Consider the following 16,472-nt stretch of genomic DNA (forward strand, 5'->3'; position numbering starts at 1 on the left):
ATTAGATGCTTTGGTGTATCATTAGATAAGCAGAGGGTTTCAAATTGTGTCATCTTTCTGGTCAGGTGCTGTCTCTTGGGGTGTGTTAAAATAAAGTGGCAGGTTTGTCTGTATGAGTACCAGTTCAGTTTAATGTCCGGGTGTGATTCCGTTATCGTGTCTAGTGTCTTGATCTCTCCATCATCATGTTGGAACAAGGAGATAATTCTATTCTTAGTGTGGGTACCCCTGAATTTTTGTTCATCTTTGTGTATCCAGTGTACGGCAGAGTTATGGCTAATGGGCGTCATGGGTGAAGTGGCACCGGATATGTGTGTTGTGGTATTTATTAATCTATCCCATGTTTGGAAGAATTCTTCCAAGACCTGGTAATGTTGGATATGCGGCGGTCTATCCTTGGCAGGGAGCCATGCTGCTATGCCAGCATTGCACATCCCCAATATATGTCTGTCTATTTGTACCCACTGTTTGTGGGTGCTGTTAGTGCACCACTCTACCAGATTTTGTAGTGCTATTGCAATTTTATACATAATGATATGTGGGACTCCCAATCCCCCGTTTTCTTTGGGTATATACATGGTTTGCCTAGCGATTCGGGGTCTGATATCTTGCCAAATAAATTGTTCTATCTTAGATTGGAGTTTGGAAATGTATTGCTGTGGGAGGTGTATTGGGACAGTTTGTAGTAGATATAGGAGTCTGGGGAGAACGTTCATTTTTACGACATTAATTCTACCCAGCCACAATATGGATTTGCTCCTCCAACTGGATAGATCTGCTATTAGTGTGTTTTCTAATTTTTTATAATTGAATTGGAATATCATGTTGGGGTCAGGTGATATATATATTCCCAGGTATTTTAGTTTTGTTTTTTGGATTTTAAGTGGGCAATTTTGTGTTAAGCGTTGAAACTCTGACTCTTCATATGTTAAATTTAGTAATTCGGACTTATTTGTATTTATTAGGAAGTGGGATACTTTTCCATAGCTCTGAAATACTTTTAGCGTTTCTGGTAAAGATGTCTCGATGTCTGTAAGCGTGAGCAAGACATCATCCGCATATAAAGCCAATTTATGTTCAGTGTCTCCTATCTGGATGCCTTTAATTAGTGGATTGCTCCTGATTTTCTGGGCCAGTGCTTCTATAGTAATAGTGAATAGTACCGGGGAGAGAGGGCACCCCTGTCTTGTACCGTTCTGTATACGTAATTTATCTGATAGGTTGCCATTTACCTTGATTCTTGCCCATGGGCATGTATAAAGGGAGAAAACGTAGTGTATAAATTTATCGCCAAATTTCATTTTGTGCAGAACTGCTTTTAAAAATTGCCAATTCACCCTATCAAAAGCTTTCTCAGCGTCCGTGGATATCAGGACCGCTGGGACTTTATTATATTTAACATATGATGTTAACTGTAGAACCTTTAGTGTATTATCTTTCGTTTCCCTTCCTGGGATAAAGCCTGTTTGATCTGTGTTCACAAGTTGGAGTAGATATCTATTTATTCTGTGAGCCAAGATTTTGGCGAAAATCTTAACATCAGAGTTTAAAAGGGATATAGGTCGGAAATTCTCTGGTCTATCTGGTTCCCTGCCTGGTTTTGGTAATACAGTTATGTGGGCTTCTAGCATGTTCTCTGTGAATCCATTAGAATTTAAAAGGGAGTTAAACATTCTGGCTAATGGGGTTAGTAAATGTTGAGGGAATGTTTTGTAGTATTTCATACTGAGCCCGTCTGGGCCTGGGCTCTTGCCACTTGGCATATCTTTTATGGCTTTTTTGATTTCCTCTACTGTTATCGGCATTTCTAAGCCCTTAGCCTCATCTGCATCTAGAGTAGGGAGTTCAATGTCTGAAATGAAATCTGCTATATTCTGCGGTGTAATCTCTTCTGTTAGGTTATATAGAGACTCGTAGTATTTCCTAAACGTCTCTGCTATATTTTTGCTGTCTCTATGTACTGATCCTTGTTTATCTTTGATATAATGTATGTGCGTGTTCAATTGTCTTCTTTTCAAGGCTTTTGCCAGTGAAGAACCTGTCTTGTCTCTTATGTCAAAATATTTTTGTTTTAGATAGGAAGCTTTCCTTTGGTATTCCTTAGTGAGGTAATTTTTTAGTGATTGCCTGGCCTTTTGGAGTGAGGTTAGTATGTCTTTAGATTGTGGGTTCAGTTTTTGCATTTTCTCCCAGTGCCCTATCTGTGCTAATGTGGAGTTCAGAAATTGCCTGTTTTCCTTTTTTTCTTTAGCCTTTCTTGCTATTAGCTCCCCCCTTACTACACACTTGTGCGCCTCCCATATAATTCTGTCCGATGTGTCAGCTGCCACATTTTCTTTGAAATAATCTGTCAGAGTCTTGTCTATTGCTTGCCTGTGTAGAGGGTCTCCTAACATGTGCTCATCTAGCCTCCAAATGTATGTTCTCGGTGGGATATTCGGCCAGTCTATTGAACATTGCACCGGGGCATGATCTGCCCAGGTAGTAGGTAATATCTTAGAGTCCGTAATCATGGATAGTCCTGTCTGGTCTGAGAATATATAGTCTATCCTGGTAAACGTGTTATGTGGGTTTGAGTAAAATGTATAATCTCTGGTGTTTGTGTTCATTTCCCTCCAAACATCATGTATCTTGAGTTGGTGCATGTGGCTCTTGATGGTTTTAATTACCCGTTTAGATGTGCTAGTGGAGCCCGTAGATGTGTCTACCAGCGGGTCCATCGGGAAGTTGAGGTCCCCCCCTAAAAACAGTACTCCTTTGCTATGTACCAGCAGTGAATGAAACACTGTTTTAAATGTGTGGTGTTGGTCTTTGTTCGGTAGGTAGACATTTGCTATAGTGATTGGTCTGTTAAATAGAAGACCCACCAAAATGATGTATCTGCCATTTTTATCTTTCTCTATATATGTGGGTTGGAACTGAATTGTATTTTTGAACAAAATGCCCACCCCCCCTTTCTTTGTCACACCTGAGGCCAGATATGTGTTTCTGTACTTATGAGACAGCATTTTTGGCTCCTTGCCTCTCTTAAAGTGTGTTTCTTGTATCAACAGGATATCTCCTGTATTCTTATACAAATCTCTAAACACCATAGATCTCTTTTCGGGGCTATTCAAGCCATTTACGTTTATCGAAGTGAGTGTGATAGTATGCATATTTGATGCCCCCGCTGCCTTTAGTGCGATAAAATATGCCTGTGTTATATATGGAGTGTGATGTCTTTTAATGTGTGATGTTCTGGTTGCACCTAGATGGTCTAGAAACTTGTCTGTTCCCAAATCTCTATATTAGTTCTGTGCGCAGTACTGTGTCTCTTGGTTCTATATGTCTGAAGAACTATTCCGCCAAATACCACAACTTGTACAAAATATAAACAATGATATATATCACTATTGCTGTAGTTAACTAATCAACAATGTGTAAAACAAATATTAACAAAGTAAGTGCAATACTAAGGGTAGTATCCCCACCCCCAAGCAATTAACAAAACATTTTTAGAATAATATTAAACATACGACCTTAAGCTACCATGGCTGCTCCAAACAGAAAGTCCTATATCAGTTAGTTCAGTGTCCTGGTACCACTGTGTTAGTGGATTGTGCCTCTACAGAGGAATGTTGTGATGGTCTCATCTCCAGTGACACAGAAGCAGTGGGTCTGTCCCTATGTATCTTGTCACCTGTATAGTGGTCCTCTTCATCCGGGTGTTTGATATTTAGTTGTAATGTTTTGTTGAAGCGTGGTAGATCTTCTTGGGATTTGTAGATAACTGTGTTATTATCCTTTGTAGCAATAATGCAAACTGGGAATCCCCAGCGGTAGGGAATTTTCTCTTCTCTTAGGACGGATGTGATAAAGTGTAGTTCCCTTCTTTTTTGTAAGGTTGCTGGGCATAAATCTGCAAAGATTTGTATGTGGATCCCTGCATGGGTAAATTTTTGCTTCTGTCTGGCATGTCGCAGAATCTCTTCTCTGTCTTTATGGTTGAGTAATTTTAAGATTATGTCCCTCGGCGGGGCTTTAGGGGGTGGTTTTGCACGCAAGGCTCTGTGTGCTCTTTCTATGCAGATGTCTGGGGAGTCATTCGTGCCTTTAAGAGTTCTGAACATATCTTGTAAACAACCCTCTATTGCATTTTGTTGTATTGTTTCTGGGACACCTCGTATACGAAGGTTGTTGCGCCTACCCCTATTGTCGAGGTCTTCAACTCTTTCCAGCAGATGGTGGATAGTGTCTTCTTGTTCATAGGCTAATTTTGAGATATGCTGAATGTCCCTTTCAGTAGTGTTATGGTTTTCTTCCAGCATAGAGACTCTGTTAGTTACCTTAGATAAGTCTTTTTTAAGTTCGCCATACCATCCTTTAACTTCACCCAGAATGTCTTTTATGTCATCCTTTGTACACAAGTTTTTAATATCTTCCTTGGTTAGTGGGTTATTGTTTTCTGATTCTGGTGTCAGCTTTAGTGAGAGTTCTGATTCTTGCGTTGATGGCGCCTCCATTTCTGCGTTTGAGGTTACTGCTTCTTGGGCTTTTAGATACTGGTGAATTGGTTTGGATCTGTTATTTTTATCCGGTTTGTTCAGCTTGCGTCCGGGCATGACCACTAATTATATAACATATAGAAGTGACATTCAGCAGTAGGCAAGTTACAGTCAAAAACACTCAAGTATAGTAATGGTTGAGGTCCCACGTGCTAAGTGTCTGCAACTGAATAGGCAGGATGTGCTGTTATATATCTTTATGAGAGTATTACTGTTGAGCTCCAATATGATTAATAGCTGCGAGTGTGGGTACAGTCCTGAGCTGTTTTTATAAAAGATTGTGCACAAATCTTTGTTTTTATCTTTGTTTTGTGGTTGTTATAGAAACTTAATGTTTAGTCTCTATTCAGAGGTATCGGGTGAAATGGGTATTTACAGGCTCTGATAAGGTCTTTTGCGGCAGTCACCACCAAAGTGCTTATATCTGAGATTCACAGTTCATATATTCCAATATCATATTTTATTCCTCTATTCTGATACCTTTATTTGTTGATGCGCTTCCTCTGTGAACCTGCCGTGTTATTGGGCCCGTTATCTGTGCCTGCGTATTATATTAGGTATGGAGGTTGGTGTATGCTGCCCGGGCTTCTCCCCCTCTTTTCCACCTCCCGGTATAAGTTTATAAGGGCACCTCTTACCGCTTGTTGTGCTTCTAGCTGCCGAGTTTCCACCTGTGCCTTTACTGTAAAGAGTATGGCGAAGCGCCACGTGGGTCTCGCGGTCCGTGCCTGTTGATGAGGGTGCTGTAATCCGGTTGCCACAAACTTCTGCCACTGTACTCCGTATGTCCCGGAATATGTTAGTTGCCCTCGGGTCTCACTTTATAGGTGCCAGGTAGCCTTTTTATCTTTTGCTTGGGTAGTGGGGCCTAGGAGCTAGTGTGTTAAGCGGCCATCTCCCTGTGCGGCCAAGCTCCGCCCCCTAGGGGTTAATAGTTTTATGTAGGTGGCAGCGATGTTGGGGGTGGCAGATAAGGGGTTAATAACATTGTGTTGGGGCGGCAGATTAGGGGTTAATAACTGTATGTAGGTGGTTGCGATGTTGGAGGTGGCAGATTAGGTGTGTTTAGACTCAGGGTTTATGTTAGGGTTTTAGGCTTAAACACTAGTTTTATTTTCCCCATAGACATCAATGGGACTGCGTTACGGAGCTTTTCATTCAGCGATTACAGGTGTTAGACTTTTTTTTGCCGGCTCTCCCCAGTGATATCTATGGGGAAATCGTGCACGAGAGGGTAACAGCAGCGCTTGATTTCAGTGCGGTATGGAGCTCAACGCAACCATATCGCCCGCACAAGCCTGATTTTTTAAAACTCGTAATACCAGCGCTATAGGAAGGTGAAATAACGCCGCTTTTATAAAATCCCTATAGCGCTCAAAACTCGTAATCTAGCTGATAATTATTTATTTTTTTTCGTACAAAGATATGCACAGATCAATCAAATGCATTAAAAAAAACAGCATAATATACCTACCGGTGGTCTAGGAATGGGTTTTTGAGGTTTTTTAGACCCCAGCTTTTTCATTGCATTATAATATTTCTTCTGTTCTTCTGTCATGAAAATATCTTGACCTCCAAGTAAGAAACAAAATAAAAAATATTTAAAACCTTGCACTTATATCAAATGAAATGGAATTGCTCATATTTGAACATACTTTATGCATTATTCAATTTTTTTTGTGTTAAGCTCAAAAATGCATTCTATGACCTTTTTAAACAGTAGAGATGAAATTTAAATGAATATAAACCATAGTATAGGCAGTCTGCAGAACTACAGGAAGGTCTATATAGAAGTTTTATTTGCTGTTATGCTTTATTAACCCCTTAAGGACAAGGCCATTTTTCAATTTCTTTCCCTTAAGGACCAGGGCTATTTTTAAATTTCTGCGGTGTTTGTGTTTAGCTGCAATTTTCCTCTTATTCATTTACTGTACCCACACATATTATATACCGTTTTTCTCGCCATTAAATGGACTTTCTAAAGATACCATTATTTTCATCATATCTTATAATTTACCATAAATTTTTTTATAAAATATGATGAAAAAATGGAAAAAAAAAAAACACTTTTTCTAACTTTGAACCCCAAAATCTGTTGCACATCTACAACCTCCAAACAACACCCATGCTAAATAGTTTCTAAATTTTGTCCTGAGTTTAGAAATACCCAATGTTTACATGTTCTTTGCTTTTTATGCAAGTTATAGGGCAGTAAGTATAAGTAGCACTTCGCTATTTCCAAAAAAATTTTTTTTCAAAATTAGCGATAGTTACATTGGAACACTGATATGTGTCTGGAATCCCTGAATATCCCTTGACATGTATATATTTTTTTTTTAGTAGACATCCCAAAGTATTGATCTAGGCCCATTTTGGTATATTTCATGCTACCATTTCACCGCCAAATGCGATCAAATAAAAAAAAAATCGTTCACTTTATCACAAACTTTTTCACAAATATTAGGTTTCTCACTGAAATTATTTACAAACAACTTGTGCAATTATGGCACAAATGGTTGTAAATGCTTCTCTGGGATCCCCTTTGTTCAGAAATAGCACACATATATGGCTTTGGAGTTGCTTCTTGGTAATTAGAAGGCCGCTAAATGCCGCTGTGCACCACATTTGTATTAGGCCCAGCAGTGAAGGGGTTAATTAGGTCGCTTGTAGGGAGCTTGTAGGGTTAATTTTAGCTTTAGTGTAGTGTAATAGACAACCCAAAGTATTGATCTAGGCCAATTTTGATATATTTCATGCCACCATTTCACCGCCAAATGCGATCAAATAAAAAAAATGTTCACTTTTTCACTAACTTTGGGTTTCTCACTGAAATTATTTACAAACAGCTTGTGCAATTATGGCACAAATGATTGTAAATGCTTCCCTGGGATCCCCTTTGTTCATAAATAGCAGACATATATGGCTTTGGCATTGCTTTTTGGTAATTAGAAGGCTGCTAAATGCCGCTGCGCACCAAACTTGTATTATGCCCAGCAGTGACGGGGTTAATTAGGTAGCTTGTAGGGAGCTTGAAGGGTTAATTTTAGCTTTAGTGTAGAAATCAGTCTCCCACCTGACACATCCCACCCCCTGATCCCTCCCAAACAGCTCTCTTCCCTCCCCCACCCCACAATTGTCCCCGCCATTTTAATACTGGCAGAAAGTCTGCCAGTACTAAAATAAAAGTTTTATTTAATTTTTTTTTTTATTATTTAAAATAAAAACAAAAAAAAAAAACATATTCTGCTGTGTAGGATCCCCCCTTAGCCCCCAACCTGCCTGATCCCCCCCAAGGAGCTCTCTAACCCTCCCCCCCACTAACTATTAGCCACCATTTTGGGTACTGGCAGCTGTCTGCCAGTACCCACTTGCAAAATAACTTTATTTTTATTTTATAAACCTAACTTTTTCTGTAGTGTAGCTGCCCCCTCCATACCCTACACCCTCCCCCTCCCAGATCATTCCCAGATCACCCCAGATCACCCCTCCTCTGCACCCACCACCCTCTCTCAGCAAAAACAAAATCCCCAGCAACAAGTTCAGCAACTACATTAGATTGCGGGTGCTCGCGCGCACGGGCGCGCACCCGCCCCTCACCTCCAGCGCGCGCTCCCACGCGCACCTGGCATAGAGGACAGCCGGAAGGAAGTTCACAAGTGATGGGCCGCCCACCCATCTCCCCTTCAATAGCTCCCACCCACCAACGATCGGAACCATCACTATCCGATGCAGAGAGGGCCACATAGTGGCTCTCTCTGCATTGGTGTGCCTAAAAAGGTATTGCAGTGATGCCTCAATATCGAGGCATCACTGCAATACCTTGAAAGCGGCTGGAAGCGATCAGGATCGCTTCCAGCCGCTTGAAACCCTTAACGCCGTACAGGGTACGTCTCTGGTCTTTAAAGACCAGCTTGTGTAAGACGTACCCTGTACGACATGCGTCGTTAAGGGGTTAAACAGTTTCACTCTTATGTCAAGCAGCTAATGATTCACCAGCAACACTAAAACTGTTGTGATTGGATGACAGATTTAAGAGCATATTTGATTAAATAGAGCTGGCAGTCTTAAAGCAAGAAAAGTGTGCTTCATTGTTATACAAAGCACGCAAGCTACCTAAATCAGACATTTTCACTCATTTTAAATGCTTGTGCAAGATAAATGCGCACAGCGTATGGTCTCCGCATGCATCTAATAATGTCCACTCAACATTTGATAAATCGAGCCCAATGAGTAGTTTTTGCATTGTGAATGGGAAGAGGAATATGGTGTGGACTGGGGGTCTGAAACCAAATAAAATATAATGGGGTCAGCCTTGTGGCCTCTTAGCCTTGATTAGGACAGCACCAGTGTAAACAATATTTACAAACAAACAAACAGGGAGTCAATTTGAATTACTATGGGGATTTTAGAGAGTTGGAAGAAACATTTTATCATTCTTTATAAATGTTGTTGTAGCTAAATGGGATCATTATTTGTTAAAACTTTATTCTATGTCATTATGATAAAAATGACAAATATGCTGCAGACTTTTCCCTTGCCACTCTTTAGAGGAAACTAAGATGAATTGTAATCCATGAATGTTGTAAATGTAGCGCATTCTGTAATTGAATACAGCAAGAGGAGCGCTGGTACAAATGAAATACTTATCTTCTTTTTCTGCTGGTTGAAGTTGTCAATAATAACACCAATGAAGAGGTTCAGGGTGAAAAATGATCCAAATATAATAAAGATGACAAAGTATAAGTACATATATAAGTTGTCTTCGTATTTAGGCTGTTCATGTAGCTGAAAAATAAGGATGGAGGAATTAACAACATTTTGGTAACATTTGTTTTCTATACAATACCTGTAATTTCATTGATATTGTTATTAAAAATATTAAATATTTCTTTCAAAGTTGTAAATCAGCAGCTCATTGCGGCTCATTCACAGAGAGCATGCAATTGTAAAAGGGACTTTTCTGTTTCTATTATCAAATTACTTTGTTTTTTAGTAGTCTTTGTTGAAAAGCATACCATACCTAGATATGCCCCAGAAAAGCAATGCTCTGGCTGGGAGGTAGCTGTTGATTGGAAGTTAGATATGACTTATCATTGGCTAACTGGCTGTGTTCACCTTGGTCCCAGTAAAGCATTTTTGCTCTGGAGCTGACTTAAACTATGAGTTTAACCCCTTTGCAGAGGTTAAACACATAAAGGCTGATAACATTTTTTTAGAAAATTGAATCTAATGATTTTTGTTGTTGAAACTTTGAAATGTTTGCTATTTAATAAATATAATTTTAACCAAACTTGTATGGAATTTTATAAAACATCCAGGAAAACAAATTATTAAAATCAATCCACTCTTCACAAAAAAATATAAGATGCAAAATTAGAAACGTAGATTAATTACGTGTGTACCATTTTTTATTAAAACCATTTGTTTTAACTGCTACACTTGTTTCTTTATTAATTGGATCCCAAAATCCTAATGCCTAGATTACGAGTCTTGCGTTAGCCTTAAAAAGCAGTGTTGAGAGGTCCCAACGCTGCTTTTTAACGCCCGCTGGTATTATGAGTCTTGAAATGACAGGCTCACCGCTCACTTTTTTGGCCAGACTCGAAAATACCGCAATCCACTTACGTCAATTGCGTATCCTATTTTTTCAATGGGATTTGCCTAACGCCGGTATTACGAGTCTGACCAAAAGTGAGCGGTAGACCCTCTCAAGCCTGGTACCACATTTTAAAGTCAGTAGTTAAGAGTTTTATAGGCTAACGCTGTAGTATAAAACTCTTAACTAAAGTGCTAAAAAGTACACTAACACCCATAAACTACCTATTAACCCCTAAACCGAGGCCCCCCCTACATCGCAAACACTAAAATAAAATTTTTAACCCCTAATCTGCCGAACCGGACATCGCCGCCACTATAAAAAATATATTAAACCCTAAACCGCCGCACTCCCACATCGCAAACACTAGTTAAATTTAATTAACACCTAATCTGCCGTCCCTAACATCGCCGACACCTACCTACATTTATTAACCCCTAATCTGCCGCCCCCAACGTCGCCGCAACTATATTAAATGTATTAACCCCTAAATCTAAGTCTAACCCTAACACCCCCTAACTTAAATATAATTTAAATAAATCTAAATAAAATAACTACAATTAACTAAATTATTCCTATTTAAAACTAAATACTTACCTATAAAATAAACCCTAAGCTAGCTACAATATAACTAATAGTTACATTGTAGATAGCTTAGGATTTATTTTTATTTTACAGGCAACTTTGTATTTATTTTAACTAGGTAGAATAGTTATTAACTATTTAATAGCTACCTAGTTAAAAAAAGGCAAATTTACCTGTAAAATAAAACCTAACCTAAGTTACAATTACACCTAACACTACACTATAATTAAATTAATTCCCTAAATTAACTACAATTAAATACAATTATCTAAAGTAGGAAAAAAAAACACTAAATTACAGAAAATAATAAAATAATTACAAGTTTTTTAAACTAATAACACCTAATCTAATCCCCCTAATAAAATAAAAAAGCCCCCCAAAATAATAAAAAGCCCTACCCTATACTAAATTACAAATAGCCCTTAAAAGGGCCTTTTGCGGGGCATTGCCCCAAAGTAATCAGCTCTTTTACCTGTAAAAAAAGTACAATACCCCCCAACATTAAAACCCCACCACCCACACAACCAACCCTACTCTAAAACCCACCCAATCCCCACTTAATAAAACCTAACACTAACCCCTTGAAGATCACCCTACCTTGAGAAGTCTTCACTCAACCGGGCCGAAGTCCTCAATAAAGCCGGACGAAGTGGTCCTCCAGGCGGGCAGAAGTCTTTATCCATGCCGGGAAGAAGAGGTCCTCCAGACGGGCAGAAGTCTTCATCCAGACGGCATCTTCTATCTTCATCCATCCGGCACGGAGCGGGGTCCATCTTCAAGACATCCAATGCAGAGCATCCTCTTCTTTCGACGTCTTCTTACTAATATGACGGTTGCTTTAAGTGACGTCATCCAAGATGGCGTCCCTTCAATTCCGATTGGATGATAGAATTCTATCAGCCAATCGAAATTGAAGGGACACCATCATGGATGGACGTCACTTAAAGGAACCGTCATTTAGTAAGAAGACGTCGAAAGAAGAGGATGCTCCGCGTCGGATGTCTTGAAGATGGACCCGCTCCGTGCCGGATGGATGAAGATAGAAGATACCGTCTGGATGAAGATTCTGCCCGTCTGGAGGACCTCTTCTTCCCGGCTTGGATGAAGACTTCTGCCTGTCTGGAGGACCACTTCGCCAGGCTTCGTTGAGAATTTCGGCACGGTTGGGTGAAGACTTCTCAAGGTAGGGTGATCTTCAAGGGGTTAGTGTTAGGTTTTATTAAGGGGGGATTGGGTGGGTTTTAGAGTAGGGTTGGGTGTGTGGGTGGTGGGTTTTAATGTTGAGGGGGGTATTGTACTTTTTTTTACAGGTAAAAGAGCTTATTACTTTGGGGCAATGCCCCGCAAAAGGCCCTTTTAAGGGCTATTTGTAATTAAGTATAGGGTAGGGCTTTTTATTATTTTGGGGGGCTTTTTTATTTTATTTGGGGGATTAGATTAGGTGTAATTAGTTTAAAAACTTGTAATTATTTTATTATTTTCTGTAATTTAGTGGGGGGGGTTTCCGTACATTAGATAATTGTATTTAATTGTAATTAATTTAGGTAATTAATTTAATTATAGTGTAGTGTTAGGTGTAATTGTAACTTAGGTTAGGTTTTATTTTACAGGTAAATTTGACTTTATTTTAACTAGGTAGCTATTAAATAGTTAATAACTATTCTACCTAGTTAAAATAAATACAAAGTTGCCTGTAAAATAAAAATAAATCTTAAGATAGCTACAATGTAACTATTAGTTATATTGTAGCTAGCTTAGGGTTTATTTTATAGGTAAATATTAAGTTTTAAATAGGAATAATTTAGTTAATTGTAGTTATTTTATTTCGATTTATTTCAATTATATTTAAATTAGGGGGTGTTAGGGTTAGACTTAGGGGTTAAGAACTTTAACATAGTGGCGGCGACGTTGGGGGCGGCAGATTAGGGGTTAATAAGTGTAGGTAGGTGGCGGCAACATTGGGGGCGGCAGTTTAGGGGTTAATAAAAATAATGTAGGTGTTGGTGATGTTGGGGGCAGCAGATTAGGGGTTAATAAGTATAATGTAGGTGGCGGCGGTGTCCGGAGTGGCAGATTAGAGGTTAATAATATAATATAGGTTTACACTGCTTTTTTGCAGGTGTTAGGTTTTTTTCAGCCAGCTCTCCCCCATTGATTCCTATGGGGAAATCGTGCACGAGCACGTTTTGCCATTTCACCGCTACCGTAAGCAGCGCTTGTATTGAGGTGAGATGTGGAGCTAAATTTTGCTCTACGCTCACTTTTCTGCGGCTAACGCCGGGTTTGTAATAACCCATAATACCAGCGTTGTCTGTAGGTGAGCGGTTAGCATAAAATGCTTGTTAGCACTGCACACCATTACCGACAAAACTCGTAATCTAGCCATAAGTATACAATTATGTACTAATCTACCTATATGAAAGTAATTTTGAGGGGGAAAAATATTTGATAATATATAATATAAATAAAGTACATTTTATTGTATTCTTTCACTTAAAAAGAAAAGATAAGCATACTCTGCAAACATTTTTCAATTTATATTCTACGAGAGCCACTATTACTCATGCTGGCTGAGCTATTTTAAATGTCCTGGTTTTAAATTAAAAAAAAAATGGTCACCTTACACACGATTCTGCATCACAAATGGCTCTTGCAGGCGGACAGACAAGCACTTGAGAACTTGTCTGCCTGCCATCTTGATAAATGTTCCCCTCAGTGTGACATTAAAATTGTCATAATAAAAGTGTTTTTCACTCCCCATGCATGCTTGTTTACTCATCAGCACTGGCTGCCCAGTGTGTACTGTCTGCCTCACTGAGAAACAGCAAAGCACACTTCACTGATCCTGCTGTAATTGCACTGAAGAGCATTATGGGTCTAGCTGCACCTCAGCACATGGCGCAGCCAATCATTAAAAAATGGTAAAAGGGAAGTGTTAGCATATAATTGTGGGGTAGACAACAATACTTTAGAAAAGCTGATCAAATGGTTCATCTACAAAATTGTTCATCTACAAAAATCCCTATAGACTTAAATGGTAATTTTTGTATTTTCGTAAACGAAAACGAATATCCAAATGAATGCTCTAGCAGAAAATTTAAATAAATAAAAAAATACAGATGAAAATTATGAGTATTTATTTGTTTTCTTTAAATTACTTTTTTGAGGTACAATGCTTACCGTCAAATGCTCTAGAGAACTGCTAACCCGATCCGCTTCTTTTCAGAGCCCCAACCGTGCTAACAGGAGGCTTAGCGAGCTCAGGTCTCGGGACTTGTACTAAAATTAGCACTGTCTGGGGCTCTTGCAAGAAGAGGATTGGGTTAGGGCGCTCTCCAGAACGTGATAGGGTCAGTCCCAAAGAGAGGATAGCAGCACCACCAATAAATGGAATAAAAAGTATTTATTTAAGCCAACATAGTAAAAAAGTGATAACGTTTCGGATTTACATGCTTAGTCATGTCCATTTAACAAATTATTAAAATCAGGCTTAAATAGGCACAAAGCCACACCCCCTCTCACCTACACCTGGGTTAACCCCTTCTTTCCAGCATTATATTTCAACATAGAAATAGCTCCAACCAGTGGATACACAGTGTCATACCCTGTCATAGTATGTCAGTTTTCTACATGAAGCACCTATATTAATGTAATGGCAGCTCCACCTAGTGGAATCTCAATATAATTACAAATAAATTACAAAAAGCTAAGTAACATTTTAAAGGCACACATTCCAGTCCATTTCTCTATTCATCCCACCTGGGGTCAAGGTCCTTAACTCATGTATCCAATATAGCTCTCTCCCTTGCAAGATTTTAGCCCTGTTACCACCACTCCTTGGGATTTTTATCTGTTCTAGAATTTGAAACCTAAGTTGGTTTATTTGGTGACCTGCTGTAATAAAATGATTGGGGACTGGTGCTTCTAAGTCCCCTTCTCTAATGTTACTTTTATGTTGGTTTATCCGCTCATGGACCTTGTGGGTGGTCTTGCCAACATACCCCAATCCACAAGGACACTTAATTAGATAAACAACAACATTTGTATTGCATGTGAACTAACCTTTTAGATTGTATTTTTTACCCGTACAGGGATGAGTACACACTGGGCCTTTAATGATACTGTTACAATTCTGACATCCTAGACAGGGAAAGCAACCCACATTTTTACCACCAATGAAACTCTGACTTAGGCCTTTTTTAGGACCACCATCTGCCTTAACCAATGTATCTTAAGTTTCTGCCTCTCCTAAAGGCAGACATAGGAGGATTTTCAAACTCCCTCACATTAAGATTTGAAACCTTCAATACATGCCAGCGTTTACATAGTATTTTTTGTATTTGATTACTCCAAGGAGAATATTCATTCACAAAAATTATCCTAGGGTTTTTCACAACTTTAGGCTTTTCTTTTAACAAAGTGGCCCTAGGGATTTCTAATGTAGCCTCAATTTCCCTTTAAATCAGATCTACAAGATAACCCCTCTGTATGAAACGTTGATCCATCTCAGAGAGTCTATCACCAATCAAATTCTCATCAGAGACAATCCGTCTCACCCGCATGAATTGGCTTTTGGGTAAACTTTTCACCAGAGCTGGAGGATGTGCACTTTCATAGTGCAACAAATTGTTACAATCTGTCTCTTTTTTAATAGATCCACAGCCAACCCGTTACCTTCCTTTTATACCGTGGTATCCAGGAAATCAATCCTCTCCTCTTACATTCAATTTAACTTTTATATGCTGCGTGGCACTTTTTAGATCTTTCACAAAATCCTCCAGGGTTCCAATAACGCCCAACCATATGCCGAAAATATCATCTATATAACGCCACCAGGTGGTGCCATATAGAAGAAAAACAATGGATGATCACATATGAAATATTCTTTAATGGTATTCATAAAAATATTGGCGAAGGTTGGAGCGACATTGGAACCCATGGCAGTTCCCTGGAGCTGCAAATAAAACTGATCTTGGAATAAAAAGTAATTACATCTTAAAACAATGCACAGGAGGTCTAGAATACATTCTCTCTGTATATTACTTATATCAGTACTCTGTATTAAACATCTATTAACAGCACTCAAGCCTGCCTCATGGGTAATCGATGTATATAAGCTTGTAGCATCCAAGCTGTACAAAATTCCTTTATAACCTTCCAATACTACATTTTGGACTTTATTTACAAAATCTCCTGTATCTCTGATAAAGGTCTAAGTACCCTATCTAAATAGATGGACAGCTTAGATAAGACAGAGCCAACCCCTGACACCATCGGACGGCCTGGCGGTCTTTCCATGTCCTTTTGTACCTCACTGTGTATAATACAGGTATAATATGCTCTGTCTCCAGAATAAATTTAACAACTTTGCTATCAATCAACCCATTTCTATGAGTACTCTTGACATAGGCCTCAATTTCTTTCTTAACTTTAATTGTCGGGTTGTTTGGTAGCAATTTGTACACCTCCCTATCAGCAAGTTGGCTCTCAATTTTGTTCACATAACACTCCTTTCCCAAAACAACTAGTGCTCCACCCTTGTCAGCCTCTTGAAAGATAAAAATCCCAAGGAGTGGTGACAGGGCTAAAATCTTGCAATGGAGAGAGCTATATTGGATACATGAGTTAGGGACCTTGACCCCAGGTGGGATGAATAGAGAAATGGACTGGAATGTGTGTCTTTAAAATGTTACTTAGCTTTTTGTAATTTATTTGTAATGATATTGAGAATCCAATAGGTGGAGCGG

The 16,472-nt window shown here is 39.0% G+C and overlaps 1 protein-coding gene across 9 annotated transcripts in view; it reads right to left on the minus strand.

The window, feature by feature from the left end:
- Positions 1-16,472, minus strand: part of LOC128638134 (sodium channel protein type 2 subunit alpha-like) — a 189,306-nt gene that overhangs the window by 21,967 nt on the left and 150,867 nt on the right. For all 9 annotated transcript variants that reach the window (XM_053690036.1, XM_053690021.1, XM_053690028.1 and 6 more), the window contains 2 exons: positions 9,193-9,329; positions 6,019-6,124 (listed from right to left, as the gene is read on the minus strand). In XM_053690036.1, coding sequence (XP_053546011.1) covers positions 6,019-6,124; positions 9,193-9,329 — 243 coding nt within the window. The remainder of the gene's footprint in view (positions 1-6,018; positions 6,125-9,192; positions 9,330-16,472) is intronic.

This window comes from Bombina bombina, chromosome 1 (assembly GCF_027579735.1).
Source record: "Bombina bombina isolate aBomBom1 chromosome 1, aBomBom1.pri, whole genome shotgun sequence".
In the NCBI taxonomy this organism is placed as follows: domain Eukaryota; kingdom Metazoa; phylum Chordata; class Amphibia; order Anura; family Bombinatoridae; genus Bombina; species Bombina bombina.